Source organism: Vanellus vanellus (assembly GCF_965231255.1).
Source record: "Vanellus vanellus genome assembly, chromosome: 1".
Taxonomy (NCBI): domain Eukaryota; kingdom Metazoa; phylum Chordata; class Aves; order Charadriiformes; family Charadriidae; genus Vanellus; species Vanellus vanellus.
The window spans coordinates 91199024-91225458 of NC_138905.1; the positions used below are offsets into that span (position 1 = coordinate 91199024).

At 44.8% G+C, this 26435-nt stretch overlaps 1 protein-coding gene across 1 annotated transcript; it reads right to left on the reverse strand.

Annotated features, from left to right (window-relative positions):
- Nucleotides 1–7759: 7759 nt before the first annotated feature.
- On the reverse strand, nt 7760–25747 carry MAB21L3 (mab-21 like 3; the record flags this gene model as incomplete). The annotated part of the gene is made up of 7 exons (XM_082498803.1): nt 7760–7993; nt 10785–10979; nt 11776–11957; nt 14889–15180; nt 17715–17786; nt 19898–20038; nt 25700–25747. The coding sequence occupies 7 exons, from the start codon at nt 25745–25747 to the stop codon at nt 7760–7762; spliced, it is 1164 nt and encodes a 387-aa protein (XP_082354929.1).
- Between the last annotated feature and the right edge of the window lie 688 nt (nt 25748–26435).

Sequence of the window (26435 nt, forward strand, 5' to 3'; positions counted from 1 at the left end):
CTTCAGCACAGAGGATATGCTACATGGATTAGTACTATCTATGTGACGTGCTGTTACAGGAAGCACTGATGAGACCCCATCTGGAACATTGCAGACTACTTTGGTTATTCATGCTGAGGTGAATTACACTTGGAAAAGAAGCAGAGCAGGACTGGAACAGAGGTTTTATCAGAGAAAAAGAGACCCAAGAGTTTGGAATATCTAGTCATGCTCAGCTAAAGCCAAGGGAGCTTATGATTACCCTTGTGATGGCTGCATGGACAGCAAACCCTACAGAGGGAGAACAGCAGGTTGAATCTGTACTGGTACAAAACCAGACAACGCTGGCTGTGAACACATTTAGGCTGTAAGTTCAAAGAAAGCTACTAATGATCTGTGTGGGTCCGAAAAAATCTGCCTGCCCGAGGAGCCAGGGGCAAAATATCTACCTACCTTTGAAACAGCTGTCTGTTCATTTTGGGGAAAGAACCAGAAAGAGCAGTGAATGGATTTGGTGGCTGATGAGATCCCTCCCAGCCCTGTGTCCTTACCCTTTTTAAAGGGGATCACAGGAATTCACCACTTGACTTTCATTTCCTTAACAATTCTTTTTGCGAGAGATTTTATTTCTGTTTCCCTTTTCTCTTTGGCTCATTGCTAGCTTGGAACCGGACTTCCATGCACTCTCTTAAATTAATAAAACTCCTTCCCTGGAAAGCGTTACCTAGCCCCCTCCAGTTACAGCCCAGGCAGCCTTGTCCCTCAGGTCCCCCAGCCATGTCAGCGGCAGTATCGGCACCAGAAGGGGCTATGACCTGGTCTTTGCTGCTGGCATGCGGTAGTAGATGGGTCTGGATGGCAGAAGTAGATGGGTCTAAGGCTGCTCACAGGTGCAGCAGAAGAGGTTTGGCTGTTTGGGTTGCTGAACCACGAGTAGTACCCATCTCCTCCAAGGCAACAGCAAAAAATGCGATGGGCCAGATGCAACTGAGCCATGGCTTGGGATCAGGCTCTGGACCACCCCCAGATGTAAAGCTGTGCCCTGCCAGGCTGAAGGAGGCTCGATGCACATTTCTCTGAGCTGTTAGCCTGATTCCAAGAGTGGCTTCTCTAAGAAAGGAAACAAGAAGATATTTAGCTTTTTAATCCAGAAAACTTTAAGTTGCACAAGCCACAGTTGTGCAGCTGGTAATTACCACCACCCAGGGGAGCCTGAGAAGATGCCATTCTTTTTCCTAATTACTACAAAGCTTTTCAATCTGATTAATTCTTTCCTTGATGCATTTCCTTGTAATTTCTACTTGTGAGGACGCTAAGGGTAAATTAGAGAATCTTTCCTGTGGAAAATACATTCTGCACTCTCCACAGGCCTGGTCTCTGGTAGCATCTGTGTGTTCCTTATCACCCACCCAGGAGATACTTTCAAAGCCAAACTCTGATCCTGTCCTTTCTTTCAGACCAAAGGCGTTGCTCGGAGCAGAACTGACAAATACCTGTATCACAACAAAAGCGTTCTCCATTTCTTTGTGCTGCAATGGCTTGGGTCAGAACAGGCTAAAATACATTTGCTACCTGGAGCTGTTTAATTTCCTTCGACACTATGTGTATTCCTCCAGCCACAGAAGTCAGACCTCAAAGAGGTCAAGGGCACCCACACACCTCCTATGGCAATGGCAAAGGTTGGCCTGATACAGCGAGTGGGATCTCTTACCGTGTTTTGAGCATCGGTGCTGTGTCACTGTCTCATGTGACATTGCAAGAGCCTCAGACGAGAGTCCTGGGGGGGGGGGAGGGGAAATGGGTGGAGAGGAATAGTAATAAATAATATGTTGATCCTCAAAACCAGCAATCCTAGCATTGCTAAGGAGAAAAATATTTAGTGTGAAGCCAGAATTGGCCTGTTATCTATCTATCACTGTCCATGCCCCAGTTTTGCTCAGAGAGGACAGGCTGCTCCCACTGGGAACATAATTTGCAAGGTACTCTAACTTCATTGCTGGGCATCACTTCAAACTAAAGATGGAGTATGGGGGGTGGTGTGGTGTAGAAAGTCTGTAATGGTCTCTGCATACACCTGGGTCCCATGACATAAGAGAGAGATGATGTGCACTCAGAAATGACCATTCCTACCAGAGCCAAAGGGGTGGCATCAGAAAACCTGCCCAGAGAAAATCTCTCTTTGGGCGGGGAAGCAGAAAGAGAAAAAGAGGGAGACAGAGGGAGGTAGGCACATGTGGGTGTCACGGTCACATTGTCTTCTCAGTGGGCCCATGGCCCAGCTCTGTGGAGAGAAAGCAGGACACGTGCTCCGATGGAGCAGGGTGGTGGCTATTCCCCCAAATTCCCTCCTCCCCAGCACCCTGCCTACACTTTGCTTGTCAGTTCTCTCCCCAAACCAAGCCTGTTGGGAATTACTGCGAGCCCATCTTTTGCTGCAGAAACCAATAAATCCATAATCTGGCTCTTGGAATGTTTGCTGGAGTTTAGAGACTTTTTACCCAAGTCTTGCTATTTATTAGAAAGCTCTCCCATGGTCTCTTTCCTTCTCTCCTTTTTGGCAATAGAATTTAGCATTAAATTAATCGAGTTCATTTGTCTCAGTTCAATGATAACTAACAAGACGCTCATTTTAAGAGCAAGTGAGATCCTTGATCGCTGTGCATGTTTGAGACATTGCCCTCTAGTGACTTAAAGGCAGACCATGTAAAAGGACTGAAACATCACGAGTTTTGTAAGGTTTTATATGGTAACAGAGCAACACATTTCAAATTGAATTTTCTGATAGATGGACCAACGGTGTCTGTGGTGAGGGCTGAGAATGCCACGCAGCTGTAAGGAGGCCATTAGCACCCACCATGAGCCATCTCAGCATCCCTCATCCCAGTTAAGGCTCCAGCACACGGCACGACAGTGAGAATCACACACACCTCTCCTGCCCAGCCAGAAGCTAGCAACAAGCTACCTTGAACAAGCTAGCTGTCAAATAGCTTGAAAAACACCCTCAGTTAGCACTCAGCCTGAGCGCCATCGCCTGGTGCAAAGGAAACGATGGCCAAGAGCTCAGCTGTGAGTCAGCCGAAATTTGCTCATAGTTGTCGTTTCATGTCTCCTGAACAGAGGATTTCTGTAAACGCTCGTTGCCCCACATGTCTCATCAGAAATATGCATTTTAATTTCTCCCTGTTTTGCTTATGGGAATGCCTGGGAACGTCTGTTGCTCCCGAGTGCGGTGCTTCACATGCACGCAAGACAGCTCCCTTTTGGCCACTGTTTGCTCCTTCTTGTTTTAAAGACAATAATTCAGTTAAGGAGAGAAAGCAAAACTTGAGAGGTAAGCAAAAAGTCACAGCTAACCATAAAGAAATTATGAAAGTCAAGAATTCTTCTCCTTTCCTTGATAGTGCCTTTGGGACTCAGCAAATACTCATGAAAGCAATTAAAAAGAGAGGGAGAATGAATGGTCATCACATTCCTTCCAGATGCTCTGAACAAAGATAGAGCTTTTGAGTAAATTTAATGTATTTCAAGAAAGTCTGTATTTGTGAAAATGCTACCTTTTTTTTAAAAGAAAAATAAAAATATGAAAGATAAAACTTATTCCGTAGCCAAAACACAATATGATATCCTTTTTTGGAGGAAAACTTTGGGAGAAGGGCATGATTTTGCAATCAGGCTGGATGTGTAAGTGAAAAGCTATTTGCAGAATGTTTACTGTGGTAAGAAATGCAACAAGTACCTTTGGCAAGGTTTTTTATCAGAGACCTCCTTCACAACTCTCCCACCACCACAAAAAACTGCCTCACGAAATACCCATACACCCAATCAGACCTGTGCTAAGTGATATAAGATAGTATGTAGTATGATCCCAACCTATCTCTGAGATAGAATTATTTCTTGTGTTCAACTACTTCAGTGAACGTATTAGTTCTCCCTTCAAAGCCTTTTCCCTCACCCTTTGCTAATGACCAGCTGAGTCATGTCTTGCTGTTCTGGAGAAAAAGCTGAGCATCGTTCTGTGCCTTTGTGGCCAGTAGCAACACACCTTCCAGGACTGATCTTCAGTTTTATATGGTCATGATGATATTTCCTGCAGCAGCATGTGCTAGCTGATGCATTTGCCTGTGTATAAACAAGAAAAGAGAAAAAAGATTGATCTGACTTGGCTCAAAGCAGGGGTCCATCATTCTGTGCTTACTTACTGGCTTTGCTGATTCATTCCCGGCTGTGAGAGGCTGCCACCCTGGCAGAGCAGCCGTGCCTTCCACCTCCTGACTCTGCAGCACATGGTGCATACCCACAATCTCACTTCATAGCAGGCTGTGAACCAGAGCAACTGAGGACTCTGATACGCAGCTGCAGGTAAGTTATGATATCAATACTGAAACAGTTTTCCCCCTGGCTACAAAGGGAGATGATAGATTGTTCAACAGTCACAGCTAATCCCAAATGGATCATGCGTTGGGGTCCTAAAATATCAAACTTGGGATTAAGAGCCTTGAACATTTTTCACTGTCCTTTCAAATTGCTTTTGCCCCTCCTCCAACTTCAGAAGCTAGCTCTCCAACCACAAGACAAAAACAAGACGAAACAGGAGACATTACTTCGTAGTTACAGCTGACTGACTGCTTGGCAGATTGGCATCTCTTCGCTCTTTACCGAAACAGCTCTGCTCACCGGAAACAGGAAAGCCATGCTTTAACGGGGGGTGTTCATCACGAAACTGCCACTTGGGCCCCATTTAAAAACGAGCCTGGAGAACAAAGGTTTAGCAAGAGAAGTGACCTGTCAAAACAGTTCCACACAACACAGTAACCCATGTGGAAAGATGACTTGGAGAGTTGTCCTGGGTCCTGAGCAAAGAGGGTGCTTGTTTCATAGTTGGGTCAGGTCTACACACAGTGGGATCTGATGCAGGAGACCAGTGAAAGAATGACCATGCAGTTGGGATCCCCCACCTGACTGATATCTTCTCTGCTAGAGAATTACCTGTAGAAGAAAGCCTCCTCCTACACTTGGTGAAGGATAGTGAAGCGAAGCAAAGCAAAGCAAAGAGAGAAGAGAAGAGAGAAGAGAGGACTGTTTCAGTTAGAAGGGACCTACAATGATCATCACATTCCAATTGCCTGACCACTTCAGGGCTGACCAAAAGTTAAAGCATGTCATTAAGGGCATTGTCCAAATGCCTCTTGAACACTGTCAGGCTTAGGGCATCAACCACCTCTCTAGGAAGCCTGTTCCAGTGTTTAACCACCCTCTTGGTAAAGAAATGCTTCCAAGTGTCCCGTCTAAGCCTCCTCTGGCTCAGCTTTGAACCACTCCCATGTGTCCTATCACTGGATCCCAGGGAGGAGACCAGCACCTCCCTCTCCACTTCCCCTCCTCAGGAATCTGCAGAGTAATGAGGTCGCCCCTCAGCCTCCTTTTCTTCAAACTAGACAAGCCCAAAGTCCTTAGCCATTCCTCATAGGACATTGCTTCCAGCTGTTTCACCAGCTTTGTTGCCTTCCTCTAGATGCATTCAAGAACCTTCGACTCCTTCTTAAATGGTGGGCCCAGAACTGCACACAGCGCTTAAGGTGAGGCTGCACCAACGCTGAATACAGTGGGGTAATCACCTCTTTTGACCGGCTAGTGATGCTGTGTTTGATGCACCCCAGGATGCGGTTTGCCCTCTTGGCTGCCAGGGCACACTGCTAACTCCTGTTGAGCCTGCTGCCCACCAGCACCCTCAGGTCCCTTTCTGCAGGGCTGCTCACCAGCCACTCTCCCAGTTTATACCTGTGCCTGGCATTACTTCATCCTAGGTGCAGAATCCATCATTTCAACTTGTTCAATTTCATCTCATTAATCATCGCCCAATGCTTCAATCTATCTAGATCCCTCTGCAAGGCCTCTTGTCCCTCAAGACAGTCAACAGCACCTCCCAGTTTGGTATCATCAGCAAACTTGTTAATGGTGCAACTCCTGCATCCAGGTTGTTGATAAATACATTAAACAGAACTGGTCCTGAGGAACACTGATGGTGACCAGTCACCAGCCAGATGTAGCCCCATTCACTGCAACCCTTTGAGCCCTGCCATTCAGCCAGTTCTTCACCCAGCACACCACGAACCCAGAAGGATGCTGTGAGGGACAGTATCAAAAACCTTACTAAAATCCAGAAAAACTACATCCACTGCCTTCCCTTCATCCACTAGGTGGGTGACCTTATCATAGAAGGATATCAAAGTAGTTAAACTGGACTTTCCCTTTATGAACCCATGTTGACTGTGCCTGATGAGTGCATTGTTCTTTAAATGCCTTTCAATAGTACCCAGTATAATCTTCTCCACAATTTTTCCAGGTACTGAGGTTAGACTAACAGGGCTGTAGTTCCCCAGGTCTTCCCTCGTGCCACTTTTGTAGATTGGAATAATGTTGGTTAGCTTCCAGTCAGCAGGGACCTCCCCAGATGATGGAGTGGGGTCTTACCATAAAATCCGCGAGCTCCTTCAGTACTCTGAGGTGAAACCCATCAGGCCCCATGGACTTGTGAACATACTCCCGCGTACAAAATCAAGCCAGAAAGCAGAGGCTGTGTAAAGATGCACGGTTAGACCACAATTTGACACAAGGGGGAGATGCTCTGCCACGGATGGTCATCTTGCAGGCCACCCACTGCAGCAGCTCCCTGGAGGCTGCAAATCCTATCTCTGCCACCTCCCTTGGCAAGGGAGATACTTATTTACTTTCCTGCGCAGGTGTAAGAAAGAAAAAAAAAAAAAAAAGCCCACTTCGCTTTAGTTTCAGTGATTTAATAACATTAAAGCCAACATTCTTTATACTCATTCCAGAACTCTGTTCTTTTGAAACACTAAAACTGATTTTCTTTTTAAACATCCATAATATTAAAAGCACTGGGGGGGTTGGAGCTAGCAGCCTTTGAAAAATATTCTCCTTATGTACACCACCCAAAATTACATGGATGTGAACAACTAGGGAAAGACCTGCTCCTCCTCCAGCCTGCTGGATGGAGCCAGGGGTGGGAGTGACATCTGCTCTGGCAAAGCCCCCTGGTTGTATGGCACTAACACAACTGGCAAAGGCAAACATGAAGAAAACATATTTAAAGCAACGGGAAGAAAAATGGAAGTGGAGAGAAAAATGAGGAGGAGGCAAAACCCACCATTCCTCCTCTTGCTTCCCTTGAGCTATTCAACACTAGCAGCCTGGCTATCTTCGTACTGGAGCAGGATCCCATTTAATTGGAGACGGAGGCATCAAAGCGCCTCTGAGAAAGCTTCCAGCTTCAGTACACTTCAGAAATGTTCCTCTGCTCTTCTGCAGAGCTGGCCTGTGAGGCAAGAAGGGAATTAAACCCGCTGTCCTTGTGAGAAAGGGGGAGGCAGCAACAATACATGTGCTAGGTTACACAGCGGGCAGGCAGCAGGGCGAGACTCCTCTGCACCGTCGTTCTGCTTAGGTGCCACAAGACTAGAGACAGAGAACAAGGCAGTTCCCTGCGCTGACTGACACAGAAATTTTGGTTTCACTGGCTGTAGCTTCCAAGCAGGCTGTCACTGTTGAAAGCAAATTAGATCAGCCGGGCATCAAGCGATACCTCCCATCAGTTTTCACCGCCCACTGCTGCCAGCTTGACACTTCTCTTTCACGCTGCATGTGCCAACTGCCTTACAAAGCCAGCTGCAACATGTACTGGAAGGACATGAAGAACAAGCGCAGGTGGGGAGAGGAGGCGAGGGATCTGCTTAGGGTCGGGGTGAGGAGGCCTTTTCCTGCCTTAGTCCAGGCAGAAGACAGGGTTTTCCAAGAAGACTGCGAGCTTGCCAGCCACCAAGTCCAGGTCACTGGTGTTGGCATATTTGAGCAGATTGGTGTTCTTAACAAAGTAATGCTTGAGGAAGTGCTGGCTTACACACTTGTGCAGCTTCTGCACCAGCCTCAGAAAGGCTTCGGGGAAGCAGCGCCAATCCTTGGTGCGTGGGTATTTTTCACACGTCCAGAATAGCACTGTCTGCAAGAAGCAGATGGGAGAGAAGAGGTGTTAGAGGTTCTGTCGAGGGCTCACACAGCTTACCAAGGCAGTTTTAGTGCTGGTAAATGGCTGACAGCCTTGGAAATCAGAGAGACTTGCACTGCTATCTCCCTGTGTTAACATTTCCATGACGGAGGGATCACAGCTAAAGCCTCCTCTGGGGATCAGGCAGAGCAACTCTGATGTGCCTGGGTAGGAACTCTCCCCAGAGGAGCCCCTCTCCATTGACCGGGCCAGGAGCCCAAGGAAAATGGTCTTTGCTAAAATAATCTTAGCCTGTTTGCCATCCTCCAGCAGGAGCCTCTGTAGAAATGCCAGGCATGTTAGGCTGTAGAAAATAGCCTATTAAACAAGTGTAGAAGCCAGTAGGTGCAAGGAGGGAGAGAAGAATAATCAGATTAACGTAATTATTTGTTAGCTTCAGCTGTATTTGTACTGAAGATGCACACAGACCTGCATCCCAAAGAGATTTTCCAAGCAAGTATTGCAGGTGCAGGGCATGATTTCTCATCAAGTGCAGCCTATGTTTTTCTGACACATGATACTGACAGCACATGCTGTGTTCCATTCCCCCAAGTTTATTTTATGTGATTTTACATTTGAGAAATCCATACTTATAATAACAAAATGCATATGATTATTGCTCTTATAGTATTAATTTTATGCTGCCCATGTTGCATTTTTACAGACTTTCCTATGACTGAGAAGAATTTTCTGGAGGTATTTACACTTACTGTACCAAAAAAGCCATACTGACTGCCTCGGTCAACCCAAAATCAGTTTTAAAAGTAAAAAGCCACCCATCCTGGTTTCAGTAATTCTGCTAAGTTCCTTATTGTCCTCTGAATCCCAATTTTATTTTGCAGATTTAGCAACCCAAAAAGGGACCCAGAGATGCTGTGAGATGCGGCCGATCTACAGCCTTCAACTCCTCTGTTTCTTCAGAGGTACAATTTCATCAAAATAAGCCACACTATTCTGGATTGTCTGGTTTGTGTAGTTTGTGGGGTGGTTTTTTTTTTTCCTCCAGTAGGCATTGCAATAGTTGCAGTGCTGAGGAATTTCTTCTCGGACAGCTTTTCAAATGCGAACAATTTTTTGTTCACAGCTGCAGTAACAACAAAGACTTTTTTTTCATGTTGCCAGTGAAAAAAAGGCATAATGAGGAATTCAAGCTGTAACTCTGCAAGAGCTACTCCTTGGAGACTTGCAGAGCAGTTATCTTTTGTCACACTAAAACTACTTCAGCAAGATCCATGAGCAGCAGTTGCAATGAAGTTTGTGGAGGCAAGGAAAATAGCGCTGCTCTTCCAGTTGGTTGCCAAACTTTCTGATCTTGAACTTCATTCCTATGGAGGTAAGCATAATGACTACATTTACCCAGTCCTTCAAGGCTTTCACAAGTTCTGGGGGGAGGATTTCCTCTGCCACAGAGGGCCTTTTTTGTGTGGAGTCTTGTTTAATAATAATTGTTGGGTACCTCAGACAGCAGAAACCTAATAATGTGAAGAAACCTAACACTAAGTCTCTGCTCAGCTGCTGGTATCTCCACTGACTGTTTCTCTCTCTCTCTTTTTTTTTTTTTTAATGTAAGTAATGTTGAAGCATTCCTTCTGTCTAGTGAATCAATCCTCTTGCAGTAAAAGGCTGAAGTGCAGTTGCAGTAAAGAACTGAAAAGCTTCTAAAGAGCTTTTTATTTTGATCAAGAGTCCATGCAACAGCGCTTCCTGCACCTCTTCTCTTTAAGCCAGAGAAAGAGATCGTTACTAATGGTTAAATGGTTTTCCACTTTCTCCTATCTATGACAGTTTTTCTACCAGGTTGTTCTTAGAGGCACTGAGAAATTTTGCATTCTGCTAAGCTATAACCAGCCTCGTCAACTCTTTTTTGACTCCATCTTGAATTAGATTAGTCCCATGATTATAACAGCATTTGATGGTCACAACCTTTTCTTTAGGAGAAATCTTGGCATCATATCTGGTTTTGGACACGAAAAGATCAGTAACTACCATGGAAGCCTGGTGGCTTGAGGCTTCAAGGTGAGAGAATAGCCTTTACTTAGCAGCTCCAGGAGGATGGAGGCCCAGGAAACAGGATTGCTCTACTGTCTGATAAATGGTGCTGCCTGCAGTCCATCAATGTCTGCAGCTGTCAGGCGTGGGGACGCAGTCATAGAAGAAGCTTCTGCCTCTTCTTCACAAATGTTGTTTGTAAAGTGAAGCCATCTTGAACCCTGAAGTACATGCAGGGAGGATGCTACCACCCCTTTACCTCTTTCTTCCCTTCCGACCCCAGGTAAAACATCATCAGAATGGTCAGTTTGCACCTCATTCATGACATAATGCTCACCTAAGAGAATTTTGTTTCGTGCACATCCAGAAAGACAAATGCACAAGTTTCCATCAGACAGATAAATGCATATGGATGGCTGAGACAGTCAAGAAGCAGGAAGTAACTGTGCAATTAAAGACAATATTACAATGTCTGTGTGAAGTCACAACAGAGCAGGGGCCTTGACTCTAACATCACTTATGTTGCTGCAGTCATAATGTTCCTACAGACTTTAGTTTCCTGTTGAAGTTTGAAACATATATTTGCTGAACTTGTTGCCACTGTAAAGCAATGAAATGGTACTGCAATTTTGACAGTTACCTTAGAAGTTACACAGGAGATGGTACAGTGATTTATGCCATGATATTTTGTCATTACTGGATGGAAGACCCTGCAACAGATACTGAGACTGTATCTTGGTATCATGGTGATGCCTACCTGAAGGTGATAAGCTGTGATGACAGGCTTATTTCCAGCACACCAGACATCCTCCTTCATCTGCCTCATGACCCTGAAGCACTTCATGCGACAACCACCATCTTCATCGAGACCTTCCATGAGTATATGCTCAGCACGGGAGAAGCACAGCTGCCAGTGATAATTGGAGCGGGCCAAAAGGTCGAAACCAAGTGACTGTGGTCAAAAAGGGAAGTGTGACACCAGGTCAGATGCAAACTTCTCTGAGCAATGCAGAGGGATGTTACAAAAAGGATATGTGACATCTCTCAAAGAGGGGGACTGTATTCTAAACAGGGTTAGCCGAGGCAGCAAACGTGGGTCATGCTCCCAGCCTAATTCCTAGTCAAACGGTCATGCAATTTGTTTTGCTTCCTCATGAGCTGACATCAATTACTCCCAGGAGATCCAGCTCTAGATCCACCAGGTGCAGTACTAGGAGTGCTACTAAAGCAGAGGCACAACTCTGCAGGCACTTTGCCATGGAGCAGCAGGCCGTGCATGAGAGGGGAGCAGGACTGGAAGGCATAACTGGACCTGCAGGAACATGGCAGCTGGGACTGATCTGGAGTGCCAGAATCCAGCCATGAGCTTTGTAGGGGAAGATGAGGTTAGCCTACAGGGAAAACCGCAAGACAGCGGCCCACATGCAGAAGGCTTACATGAGGCAGAACAGAACAGCAAGAATGATGTGGGTCAGGACTGAGCTACACAGGCAGAGCTGTGTGCAAGAAACTGGTACAATAAACAGTTAACTCAGTTTTTCTTCCATAGAATTCATTACCGTAAGGGGGAAAAAAATCCCAATAAAATCTGACAGAATACTTTGAAATATTGCTTCTCTAGACAATACACTCTTCCAACCACGCTGTTGCCTGCCACCACCATGCAGTCCTTCAACTGGGAAACCACTGTCAGACACCTGCAAGGTAAATTCCAGTGCAGAGTTAGTAGTGCTTTTTATACTGTTCACCTTGATGCACTGAGCTTTTTCCTGGGAAGGCCAACGCTTAAGGCAACGAGGCCACCGGGCTTTCTTGGGCCAGCAGGTTGGAATCTCCACGGCAGGGACCAGCTCCACCTCGACCTGGGATTCTGACGTCTCCACAGCCACCCGGACCACTGAGCTGAAGCTCTCCAGCACTGTCACTTTACCTGTGAAAGAACAGCAAGAGAAGATAATAAAGAGGAAAAGGTCCTTTTCCACAAGCCAAGCAAAGGGCTCTCTAGGGCCCTGCAGTTCTGTTGTTGTGTCCTAACACTTTCTCTTCAGTGCCATAAGCAGAATACAAGAATATTGTCTTAATCTACCCTGGGGAATGAGAACAGGAAGAAGATGAATGAGCAACTAAGTTCTCAATTTTACACTAAATTGCCGGGCTTTTGTTTTCCTCTGTGGGTCCTCTCAAATCCTAGGACCAGCTTCTTAAAAATACAGATATACAACTGGTGCAACCTAACATTTCTAATGGTACATTACAACAAGGAGATCACTGCAGACTAGAGGGGACCAGATGAACACTTAATATCTATTCCTTCAGAGAACCCCCAATCAGACCAAATGACTTACCCTTGCTGGTCGTTCAGAATGTTTTGTGGGATATCCGTAAGTTTTGTTCCTGGAGATGCACTTGCACAGGAGACACTGCCAGAATTTATGGCCTGTTGTGCAGAGCAGTCATACAAAAAGGGCTAACTGCTTGCCTCATTGGGACTGCTGAGTGTCAAAAAGAATTAGTTCCATGGTGATTTGGAGGAAAGAAGTTTCCTCAGTGAAAGAAGAGCGGCTCACCTCCAGGAAAAACACACTCTAAGAGGGCAGAAAGGAATGAAAGCTGCAACTAATGGACTTAGTGAGAAGTTTCCTGTTGGTCCAGCTGTGTTCATGGAAGAAGTTTCTGTCCCCAGCTTCCCTTGTCACTGGCAGGATCACTGTCCCTTCAGCTTTGCTAGCTAAGCCAATTGTGTGATCATGCTCTAACCCACTGAAGTAAAAGACAGAGCAGATTACCATAAGCAGGTTAAATAGTAGTGTGTTAACCCACCTCATTTTGACATGCCTGGGCTATGGAGCAATTCCACAAGGAGCCCACACAACAGACTTGCAGAGGCAGCGATGGCAGGGATGAACACCTTCTACCCCCATAGAGGAAATATCTTCTTACTCCCAATGGTAATTAAGCATCCCCTCCAGGAAGCACAGGGATGAGTTACCTTGCAAATAGTGGAGTCCATCCCAACCAGAACTTTATAACTCCCAGTAAAATCTGCCATGTTATTTCCCTGCTGAGCCAAGCCTGGCACCAAAACAGGAACTGTACTGCTCCCAAGCCCTCAGCAGGGATACCTAGCAGCTGAAAAGCATTAGAGCAACCCTTGTGTCAGCATGTAAATACATACACATTATTTCCAAAAGCATTGCAATCGTGCTACTTATTTGTCCACCAATGAAAAGTGAGACACCTCAAAAACTCTAGTTTTGCTGGTCCTCAAAGAATTAAAAAATAGGGAAGCAATGACATCAGGGAAATTTTTCTGTAACTTTAGTTGTACAGTGGGATGAGGAAATTCATTCTTTGCAGAAATGAACAAAAATGGTAATTACTCCTCCTGACTTCATCTTAGCTCATCTCCTCTCTGTCAATCTTCTCCAAGCTGGCCTTACAAAAAAGGCATCAGAATCATCAGCCCAGACATTACTCCCTGGGTCCCTTGGAAGTACCTCTCCTGGCTCAACAACTCGATATACTGCTGCTAGACACAACGGCAGGTTTTCACTTCAACACAATGACTTTCACATAAGTAAACCCTCAGATGCAAGCCGATTCCATCTGGTCTTTTCTGTGAGCCTCAATGGTGAAATTTCATTCCCATCAACCTTTCTGTTTCTATGATAACAAGTATTTCCTGGAAGAAAGCAATGATCTAGCTGGGCTTAACTTTAACATATTTTCTCCTGTGACTAAAATTCAGAGTGCAATCAGATGAGTGGAAATGGCTCCTATTTCTCTGGAATACAGAAGACCCATATCAGGCTGCTGATGAGTAAAGTAATCCTGTAAACATGCTATGAGAAGAGGCACCACAGTCTGGATTTTATCATTTCACAGTATCTTAATGTGAAAAGATGGACGTAGACTATTTAGCTTGGACCAAGCCAAGCGTTCATTAACTGAAGCCTATAACACACCTCTAGGATGCTAAGAATTAAGCATAAGGATCACTGTTCAAGGCAGCATCTTGCTACAGATGTTGCAGCTATGAAGGCACATTGTAGGCACCACTGATCGTGTTATGTCAGTGATCAGCACTCCCAGTGTAAATAGCCACAGGAAATAAACAGGCACTCTGGATTGCTCACAGAGGAATCAGCACCACTACTGAAGGCAAACTTCCTGAATCTAGCTCTCCTGAACAGGACTGGAATAGCCTGGACACTGGCGAAAAGAGCACTTGTCCAACAGACTTTGCGTAAGTAGAAGTCTTCCCACTTAGCTCCCACCACCCCATGCTGGAAAGCTATGGACAGCTAAGGTTTCCTCAGAGCATTATCTGCCTTATGCACATCTTCAAGCACTTTCTCCTCCGACTTATGCACCTTCCCTGTATCCAATTGGGAGGCCTCCCTGCCTAAGGCAGGGGGGTTGGAACTCGATGATCTTCAAGGTCCTTTCCAACCTAAATCATTCTATGAATTTTCCTATACTATCTTCCTTGATAGTCTAGCTATAATGCAGGTGCTGTAGTAGAAAAAGATTTTTCTCAAACAAATCCCTAAATGTTCTGAAAATTTGGGTTGCATCTTGGTTGAACTGTGAAGGTGATGTCTCTGAGGACCCTACCCAAATTCCTAAGAAAGGAGCAACATCTTGGGTATGAAGAGCCTAAGAACTACTTAATTCTATCTTCAATGCAGGTCTATATGCATCACTGCAATGGGCTAAAGGCTCCCTGATTTGGAGGGTTTTATTGTTTTTTAACTTCTGATCACGTGAGCCAAACAAACAATTTGTGTGTGTGATGGTTTCCCTCTATCAGCTGCAGAAGACAGCCAGCTCCCCTTGTACCTGTCCCCACTAAACTCACTGGAGAGGTTACAGGAGATAATCGACTTCTCCACCAGCTCCCGGAAGACGATAAGGACTTTGGCTGGAACCAGATCACCTTCGATGTTCACATCTGTTTCATGCCACTGCTGAAGGCTTTTTGAGAACTGCTCCACCTCTAGCCATTGATGCAATTCCTCAGGGTCCCGCACGGAGGAGAGGAGCTTGGCTCCATGCACGGTGTAATAACGCCAGTGCCGTACCTGGCATTCCCTGTACCCGGTCAGGCCACGAAGAGGGACTGTGATGAGGAATTGGCTGGGTGCTAAGACCTAGGAGAGTGCAGAGAGATCGAGAGAGGAGACAAGGGCAGATCCATGAGCCTGAAGTAAGGAAAAGAGGGTTAAGGAAGTAATAGGTAAAACTGTGGGCTTTGGAGAGAAGGAAAAGCCACGGTATGATGGGAGCAATTGAACACAGCCAGGACCTGTTCCATGCCTGTCTGAGGGTTACTTTGGAGGTACACAGGCTAAAAGGAAATTGTCTTAGAAGGAGTCTGATGTGACAGCCATGGCCCATAGAAAGCAAGAGCGTACTGACTGATTTGCCACCACACCTGCCACGGTTTCCCCCATTCCTTGTTATTTTTAGTCTGGAATTGCCTGAGATGCAATAACTAACAGCTTCCAAGGAGCAGGAAAATATCGGAGAGCACTTTTTGAGATCCAGCAACAAGAAACAAAATAGCGCAAGTTATTGCCTCAGAATTGTTACTAGAGATAAGCCTAGAGTTCAATAGTAGTAATAACTATGGCAAAAAGTGTACTTTTCTGATCTCTTTCAAAGTTCCCTACAGACATTAGTAAAATAAGGCTATGGCCTGTTCATTTTACAACTGTTTCACTCTGCATGATTGTCCTTTAAGAGACAGAGATGTGAGGCAAGTGACATGCCTGAGCCTACACAGGCAGTGGCACTCTCAGAAATAAACCCAGGTCTTGGCCAGCTGTGCTGTATGGACCTGCATCTCCTGCTGAGCAGAAGCCAGAAACAGTGTAAGGACGGAGACAGTAACCAATGGACAACAAACCCTCAAACAGCCTTATTTGCAAGCCAATTAATTGGCCTCACTTTGGGAATGACCGTTTTCCAATAACACCAGTGCTGAACCAGTATTTGCAAAGAGTGAAAAAGGTGACACAAATACCACGAAACCTCATACTGGCCTAGGGCATAGCCAGACATCTCCAAACACTAGTTTGGAAGCATTCGGCGATCGTGGCTCCAGAGAGAGCGTTCAAACTCCTTCAGACTTTCACTGTGTTGACTCAGAAGCTTTTCAACTCCCCTTGCTACCAAGCCTAACTTACACTGGAGTTAATCAGGTGAAGCTGCGGCACGAGCAGGGTGTGAAGTGCCAGCTGCTGCTGCAAGGTGGGTACACCCCAGGTGAAAGAAACACGCTTGTCACTCTCCTCTACTAATCCAAAACAGTCTGGTAGCCTTCCTGGTAGCTCAGCTGATTTAAAGCGTTGCTGCAGAGGTGCCAGAGCCCTGAGGGCACTAACAGGCTTTAATAGGACTTCTACCTGTGGGCTGGCACCTCCATTTCAGCTCAGCGCTGGGCTATGTTGTAGGAGTGCTGGTCTCCAACTGTGTGACAGCTATGCCTGCGCCTGGCTGTAGACCTCGTTGTCCTACCTAAGGACTGCCTTCCCAGCCTGACCTCAGACCTACCTGGCCACTACGGACCTGCCTGACAATCGACAGACTGCATCTGACCCTGGTTACCATCGTCAGACCTGATCCTGACCCCAGATGAGTGCTCCTGCCTTGACCTCAGACCTGCCTTATCAGCACAGACTTGCCTGGTGACTCAGACTCTCGGCTGACCCCAGCTGCCCTCCCTAGGTCTGCCTTGCTTGGGGACACGGGGCAGGTGCTGCCATGTTGTCATGCTCATCTCCTGGCTCCCTCTCCCACAGGGAGTAACTGGTCTTCTCTGCTCCCTGGTAAGAGATTTGAAATACAAAAGATGGCCAGCAAGAAGCACAGAAATGGTCCTTCTTGTGTCAAATATAAACCACCTAAAGGCAGGAGGATACTGGGAGGATAACATTGCAGACCAAGCTGACAGGGATAGCTCAGGTTTGCTGGGGCTGAGAAACCCTGTGAGCAGCTCAGGAACGAAGTGCTAGGCTCCATAAGGAAAAATACAATGGCTGTCACGGTTACTGCTCATCTCACTGCCTTGGCCACATTTGCAGACAAACAACCATACCAAGATGCTGATTTGTTAGCACTGGCACCCAACAGAAGTTAAAGGGAAGAGCTGCAGGTGTTAGGCATGTGCCTTCAAACACCAGTCACAAGGTTCCTCCACCTGGGGCTTACCAGGAAACACCAGCAATCACAAGCCTGGAGATGGCACTGTAAAGCTGGGCAGCTGGTGTCCTCTTGGCCTAAACCAATCCCAGGCCCACACCTATGCTCTGTCACACGATGGTCTTATGTGCTCTATGCAGACCACGAGACCAAGCGAGTCCCAGGCTATTGAACAAGGCCCTCAAATTCTGGGATGTGTAACTTACGGCCAACTCTGCTATATTAAAAACCTGCCTGCAGTATGCTGAGCAAATTAAGCACAGACTCATTCTTGCAATCCTGGCCAAGATATCCAAGGGAGGCAGAAGCATTAGGATAGAAATAATATCTTTATGAGCAAAAAAAGCAAGTCTCTTGCGGAGAGGATGAAATAGTCATGGGAGGATTGGTTAGGTGGGTGAGGTTGTCTGGAGAAGAGGGCGGGTGAGAAGGAAGCAGGCACACGGACCGGCAGGCACCAGGTGGCAGGAAGGCTTTGTACCTGGATGGATGGGTGGAACGGGCGCTTCCCTCGAAGCATAGCTGACCACTTGGCCAGTAAAGCTGGCTGATCCTGAGAGAAGCCGAAATGAAAACAAGAAGCACCCAGAACAGAGAGAAAGCATGTGCCAGGTCATTCATTCACAGAGCAAAGCTGCAAGCTTCCTTCGAGCCTATTTGTTAAAGGAAAATCCCTCTCCCGCCCCATGGTTATAGAGTTAAACACTTGGCAATGCCGTTGGGCAGTGCTGTACTACTAACTACTCTGGATGCTAACCTGCTCATCATGCCTTACTGAAGCCTCCACAGCCTTTGCATGAGCCCTGCACTGTTGACAGCTGCAAAAATGGTGGGCCAAAACTAAAACAGACGTTTAAAAGTTTTAAAAATGAAATATTCCAGTCTGGTCCATCTGATTTTTACTTCAAGTTTTTTATTAAAGATTTTGACTTTTTATCCCCTGCGTTAGAGAAAAACATTGAACATTGGACGTCTAAAGACTTTTCTTCTATATTCCACACCCAGACCTGCATATTTAGAAGGAGGCTTGTAGCTTCTCAACAAATCTAGATCCCTCACCAAGATAAATTAAGTTAAATTAAATCAGAAGCTGAAAGTTCTGAAAAGTTCCTGCAAATTTAATTGACAGGAAAAAAGACGTTGCAAAATTAAACACAGAATAGTAAATACATTGGCTTTCCCTTGACACAAGTCTCGTCTATGTTGATATATGTCAGCAGTGATTTTAAAGATTGCATTTTTTGGAAGCAGAACAGCCCAAGCCAAAGAAAATTTCTTATTAACCCATTCTTTGCTGCCCCATACCTACAGGACAGTTACCCAGGCCGTCTTAGTGTGACTATCACAGATTTATAGCACTGGGTTCAGCTAAGTATGAATAACAAATCTGCTACTTTTTAAGAAAGTAGATTTTGGGGATTCATTTTAAGGAGAGGTTGTACAGATCAGGCTACCGTAGTTCTTGTTCAGAATAGGTTGCCTTGGTTTTCTTCTGCTTTGTTCTTCAGAAAAGCAGTTTTGCCCTGACACGGGTGTTGTCAGATTTCATTAGCCAAGCAGGTTTGTTCCAGCATGAGAGGTGGGTGGCAGACTATGGCACTAAAGAACACATGGACCAGGATGTGGCACTGTTTTACGTCACTGTGGTCATTCCTGCTGGTAAGGCCACATGCCGTGAGATACACATAATTCCAGAAATTATATCCAGAAAAGATATATCCAGAAAAGATATAAACCTGAATGTTTGTCCCCAGAGCATTTCAGACTGGATGGTTATATTCTGCCTTCATACCCTTCCCGCAGCTTGATACACAGAGTTCTTCCCTTTCAATACTAGACAGCTGCAAAAGCTGCCTCCTGCTTTTACACGTTTGCTGTGTTTTCATCTGTAACTGGCTGCATTTTAGTATAAGGGTTGACAGAGCTATAGTATGTCAACTAGTTCCGATGAAAAAGATCACTTTCATCTGAAGTTACCATTGCTATGACTGTTTCTTATATCCTTACACTAGTTATTCTTGTGTTAAGTAGTCACAGGAAATAACTAGTCTTCTCCTGTCACAGCTGGGACAGGACATTAGTATTTTGGTATTTGTTGGTCTAAAATCGGGAGACATTTAACGTCTCCCACTAATAAGTATATTTCTTCCCAGTAAAACAGAAGTTCTAATTCATGACCAAGAAAAAACATTTTTCTGAAGGATCTTTCTAATGTTCATAGAGGAAGAAGGATTTTTTTTATTTTTTTTAGTGAGTTGACAGGTTTTCCACCTGTGAAAAATGAGTCATAGCTCATGAAGGCATGAGCATTTTTTTCTTCTTATGCTACTGCTGCACAAGTGTTTTTCTGTCTTCCAAAGAGCTTTGACTTCTGCTTGCATATTGACAGCTCTGGCAACAGACACTTTTTGTAAAAGCAGCAGTTGTGAAAAGAGGCTCTGCCTGATTTATCTGTCCCTCTCTGGTGCTCCTCTATCTGCAAGATGTCCATGAGTAAGTCGCTATGATCCTGTCAGTCACTAGAACTTCCACAGTGAAGTGTCAATGCATTGTCTGTGGTGTTTTGGGTGAGGTACCTGTCCATACAAACATTTACACAATGCAGGAATCACCTACTGGTTGCCTAGAGGCCACCAGAGAGTATATTAGAGCTCTTGTTCGTACCTTAATATTCTCATTGTGAATGCCAGAGTTGGAGATAGCCTGGAATCGTGTGGCCTTACAGCTGATTTCTGTGGTCAGTTGCTGGATGATCTTCTGCACCTCCTCCACTGCTCTGGAAACCAGATAATGTCGCCGTTCCACCTGTCAGTTCCAAGAAAGACACTTCATATTACAGGTAACTGCAGTCTTTATCTCCAGCAGGAAACAATCAGCTTAAATCACCCTGAAACATTTGTGCCTGTACTGTGCTGGGAATAAAACTTATTGTTCCCTGTGTGTAACAACGAACTTACCATGAGACAGAGCTGGTAAACATCAGCTGGTAAACCCCAAAGGGCCAATACTCAAGACTGCTGAGCATTAATGGATAATTCCATGCCAATACCATTGGATGGAAGGCAAAGAGTTCATCACATGGATAAATTTGTTATCAACAGTCTCATTCTTCATCTCTTTGATGCAAAAGACCCGGTTATTCCCCTGCATATACTAGCCATTCTCAGAGCCAGGATATGTTTCCTTCCAAGAGCTGATGAGATTTCAAGAATTACAGATACTCTGTGCGTTAGTTAGGTTCCAGGTGTATGTGGCAGCATTTAGATGCCTGCATTATATGTTGAAAGTACCCATATCGTCTTCATGTCTGAAGTATAGATGAGAGTCTAAGCCTAGATGGCGAGAAAATATCTTTCCAAAGCTGGTCCCATTGGGGACTAGGTATTTGTATGACTTATCATAGAATCATAGAATGGTTTGGGTTGGAAGGGACCTTAAAGATCATCTAGTTCCAACCCCCCTACCATGGGCAGAAACACCTCCCACTAGAACAGGTTGCTCAAAGCTCCGTCCAGCCTGGCCTTGAACACCTCCAGAGATAGGGCCTCAACAGCTTCTCTGGGCAACTTGTTCCAGTGCCTCACCACCCTTACAGCAAGGAATTTCTTCCTAATATCTAATCTAAATCTACCCTCTTCCAGTTTGAAGCCATTACCCTTCATCATATCACTACATGGTCTTGTAAAAAGTCCCTCTTCAACTTTCTTGTAGGCACCCTTTGGATACTGGAAGGCTGCAATAAGGCCTCCCTGGAGCCTTCTCTTCTCCAGGCTTAACAACCCCAACTCTCACAGCCTGTCTTCACAGGAGAGGTGCTCCAGCCCTCTGATCATCTTTGTGGGTCTCCTCTGGACTTGCTCCAACAGGTCCATGTCCTTCTTATGTTGGGGACTCCAAAGCTGAACACAGTACTTGTGGTGGGGTCTCATGAGAGCAGAGTAGAGGGGCAGAATCACCTCCCTCCACCTGCTGGCCACGCTTCTTTTGATGCAGCCCAGGATACTGTTGGCTTTCTGGGCTGCAAGCTCACGTTGTCGGCTCATGTTGAGCTTCTCATCAACCAACACCCCCAAGTCCTTCTTCTCAGGGCTACTCTCAATCCATTCTCCGCCCAGCCTGTATTTGTGCCTGGGATTGCCGCAACCCAGGTGCAGGACATTGCACTTGGCCTTGTTGAGCTTCATTAGGCTGGCATGGGCCCACCTCTCAAGCCTGTCAAGGTCCCTCTGGCCTGCATCCATCCCCTCCAGCGTGTTGACCATGCCACACAGCTTGGTGTCATTGGCAAACTTGCTGATGGTGCATTCAATCCCACTGTCCATGTCACTGACGAAGATGTTAAACAGCACTGGTCCCAGTACCAACCCCTGAGGAACGCCACTCATCACTGGTTTCCATTTGGACATCAAGTTGTGACTGCAATTCTTTGAGTGCGACCACCCAGCCAATTCCTTATCCACTGAGTTGTCCATCCATCAAATCTGTCTAAAATTTTTTTTTTTTTTTAGTTGGACAGATTTAGTTGTCCATCCATCAAATTGTCTCCAATTTAGAGACAAAGATGAGAAGGACAGTGACAAACACTTTGCATGAGTCCAGACTTGATGGATAGTTCTTCAATTCAAGCAGGAGAAGCATTATTTTTGAAAATTATTTCAATGGAAGGTCTGAGTCTTGGAAGGACTGAGGTGAAGGATAGATAACTCAGAAAAATAAAAGATGAACCTGAACCTTCACATATGACTAAAAATGAGCGGAGCATAAGGGGATGGTCAAAACCCGAACAAGGAGATTCAACAGGAGGAACACGAAGGAACCATTTTAGTAAAGGACATTTAAATATTTCCCAAAGATCCTTACGCATTTACCAAAGTGAGAAGGCATTTCAGCTATTGCTAAGTTCATGAACATATTCCTCATTACGTTTTCATCCAGAATTACCAATGCAGAGTGAGACTGTTTACTTTCCTTTTTTGCATCCTAATGCTTTATCTCATTTGGTTGCAATTTTTGCTTCAATTTCTTTCTTGGTTTTTCTTTTTCCTCACCATATTCTACTAAATCTCATTGTTTGCAGGCAAGAAAAAAAAAATCAGAAACAAATGGGAGCTTTGAAAGACCTAGATGAGAAATGAAAACCCACTTGAAGCTAGAACTAAAACCCAGTTGGGCTATTTGCAGGTATGAAACAAGAGCTTTAAATTATTAACAGCTTGGCTGAAGTGAACAATCAAGCATAATTACCACAGTCAAACATAATTGCTACAGTCTTTTGTTATTATCAAAGACCAAAGCAAAAGGAAGCAAAAGCATAAGGAAGAATTTTTTTACAATAAGGGTGGTGAGACACTGGAACAGGTTGCCCAGAGAAGTTGAGGATGCCCCATCCCTGGAAGTGTTCAAAGTCAGGCTGGATGGGGTTTCAGCAACCTGATCTAAGGAAAGATGTCTCTACCCAGAGCAGGGAGGTTGGACTGGGTGATCGTTAAATGTCCCCTCCAATCCAACCCATTCTGTGACCCTGTTCTACGACTCTTGAGTCCTCTTTGCTTAGCATCTTCTTCAGCATCTAAACAATACTCTACTCCCTTTCAGGTAATACCACTGACAAGCACTTCACTAAAACTCCATGCGGACACCTTTATGTCAAAGGTTGAACTGTCAGACAAAAGACTCAAGTGTGTTGAAATGTGTCCCCAGGCCCTGGGAGGTGACAAATAGATTCACTTCTTCACAACAACAGGACCGTACAATGGACTAAAAAGGACTAGTGCTTGCCTAAGAGCAATTAACCGATGAATAGCAATTGACTATAGCTGAACTTGAAGATGAGCAGAGTTTGAATACCTCCCCCCTCCCCACCATTAAAGTTAAAGGTATTTTACTAAGTCTGAAAAGTTTTTGCAAGTGGAAAATACATCAGACAGCAGTATCATATTCTCTTTGCTGGTCCCTCATCTACCCTTGGCATCCTGATTCTTTGCTATGTTAACAACACATAGTCCCTTATGTTTATATAATACTGCTTAATTTCCCTAGTAATTCACCCTCCTCCTCATTCCAATTCATCCTTATTCCCTGAGACTAATTTTATTTAGCTTACCTGTACTTTTTTTTTTTTTAAAGAAAATTTATACTGAAAAATTTTAGCCCAAGTTCATTTTCACCTCCTCATCTCAGCTTTCACTTATGGCACTTCTCCATCTGTAGCTATAGCAATTTTCTCCGCCTTGATTCGCTCATCCAGAAGAACTCCTTAGAGCAGTCCAATAAGCTTGACTTGCTCAACAAGACTCTTAACGGTTTCTCCAACAAGCAAACGGTATGAGTGGTAGAGAAAGTTGTACACCTGTAAGAGCTTTTAGAAACAAACCCCTGACTTTTTCTGTTGAAAGTATATGATCATTGCGGGTCAGCTCAAACGGAGATCTAAGAGTCCCTCCGTACGCATTGCTCATGCTACGTTCTCTCTAAGGGGCACCTGCTAGTAACACTTTCTGCCACCTCCAGTATCCTGGGAGAATCCATCCAACCTTCATTTAATTGTGCCTTCATCACCTGCTGGCTAGGCTACAGCAGTTATCATGAAGTCTTTAAGAGAGTATAGACCCTCAAAAAAACCTATTAAGGAAGGTACCACTAAACACCTCTTTCTGCACGTACTCCTCATCACTGGGGCAGGGATGAAAGAACAAAGGGCACATGACAGATGGTGCTAACTGTTGCTAAGCTCAATTAGCTCCCTAATCATACTATTGGAAGATATAACCTTCCTACTGAAGGGAACGCATAAAAATCAGAAGACAGAACATGAGTGAGTGAATGCAGCTTCTGAAGCGCCAAGGCATTTATCCAAGATGTCTTTAGCACCAACACAGACATGTTGTGAGAAGAGACAGAATAAGCTTTTCGTTGGACAGCCACTTCTACCACCTATTGGCATTCCCCTTACCAGGTCTTAACTTTGGAAATCATGCCAAAACAAATGCACAAAATCAGAACGACAACGTCGAATAAAGTTTTATTATGGAGGAAGGAAACAGAACTGAGATTTACTGGGGATTATTAAGAACATTTGGGTTTGTTCTTATTTATCCAGTCACATCTGCTCCAAATGCACTTGATTTTTTCCTTTGCTGAGTGGTTTAAGGAAGAAATCTTTGGTACCATAGACATTCATTGCACCAGGGGGTTGGCCTATTTTCAAAAACAGGCAGCATTTCACAAGCAGAACTGGGGCTGCCTGAAGGTTAGGCAGCCTCACTTGGACAGAAGACACAGGAGCAGGCAGAAACTAGGAACCCAGCCATGGAAGGCTGCTAGAAAACAGACTTTCAGTAGAACCTAAAATATTGGCAACTACGAGCCTCACTTAACTACACTCTGCTTCTGTTCCTTGTACTTATGGCAGTCATATGAGCATCTTCCTGTGCGTGGCTTCCCTCTGTTCCCTCCTTTGTAGCTCTGCTTTATAAATCTTCAGAGAAGTGTTCACTATTATAGCTCACTGAACAGATTCTCATGGAAAGATTTTCCAGTGCACAACACTGCATGGCGGAACATGAAATTTCTCACAGAAATACACCTACTTGTCACCAAAACATTTCCACAGAGAAAACAAACCTTTCTTAGCAGCCCCTTCATGGTACTAGAATATTTCATCCTTTACAGAAAAGAAAGACTTCCAGTTTTCCATTCTGAAATTATTTTACACTTTGGCGTCTTGCATTTTGATGGGGAAAGCAGACTATAAAATAGGAACTAGCTAAGTACTACTATGATGAAACATGTCAGCTTTAAAAAATGTTATGGCTCACTTAGATTTACTTTTATTAAACAGTATTGTTTCACTGATGATTTTGCTCTGGTTTACTTCATTTCATAATGGGGGAAAAAATTGAGTGCTGGAATATCTTGTAAAACAGAAAACGTGGTTCCAGCCTGCATGTGCTAATGAGGCATGCTATTTTAATCATGGTATATAGAGATGTATCCTTAGCTGAGGTGACAGACCGATGGGTGAATTCTAACAGTATCTGTCTGTCTCTCTCTCTAGTTCCTATATCCATCTTTCTTAGAAGCAACCCCTGGTGTGGTTTCGGCCTTGTTTCTGTCAAGCCAAGACCACTGGAGAGGGAGAGAGGCAAGGACCTTTCCTTAGATTAAATGCTGGCAATTACAGCTAGTCTCACATCTGAAATTCCACATTAGGAGCAAAAGTTCAGGACATCCAAAGAAGAAGAGGACAAGCACCTTGAAAAATTAGGCTACCAGCCAAGATCCCTGATAGCATTCTGCAACAGAAACCTAGAAATCTCATTAGAAATACAGTTCTCATGAAACTTCACCCAGTCTTGTCTCAGAAATGAAGACAGCAGGCAAGCAACTACTAACTGTCAAGTTTGGCACCCTTCAGAATCAACACCTAGTGTGGGAGACAGAAAATCTGGACAGATAAAGCCTTACCTTGCTCTGGATGTAGATTTCTACATCTTCATCTGTGAATGGTTTCATGGCAAGATGGTCTTCACTGCTCTCTAAAGTGTGAATTCACTCTTCACTCATTCACCTGCCTCTGGAAGTAGAGGGACACTCAGAGCAAGCTGTTCAGAGCCTTCTTGTCCTGTGAAGCTCAGGTCACCTAATTCCTCTGTGGATGAAGAAGAGAGAGAAGCAAGGAATGATACCTATTTCTTAATTTTTTTTCCTGGTCTCAGTTACAATGGTGACATCCTTCTGCTTCCTAAAACTAGCTCCAATTATTATTTTCTAAGTTCAATCATTAATATTCATCTTATTACTTCTAAATGGTGGGTCTTGCATGCAGGCACATACAAAAATATCCCAGCTACTGCTCTGTCTCAGGGCAGACCTGGAAGTGCCTTTCAGATTGCACTGCAGATTCAGCATGCTCGTGCACAGCATTATTATTCGGTGTGCCACAAGTACTTCCCCGTTTCACTAGCCCTTCACTAAACCATTTGTTAAATGCTCTCAGCTATCCCTTGTTGACTTCAATCCACCCACTTTCCGTCTGAAACTGCATGGATATTTTTACACTCAGATCATTCATTCGAGTTGCAGTCTGCAGCCTCTGCTCCCCTCTCCTCCCCTCTCCTTATATCTCCTCTCTCTCTCCGGCTGTATTGACAGTAAATATCCTGCAGCCTGTCCCCTCCTGTAGTTTGCTTTGCTTTCTTTA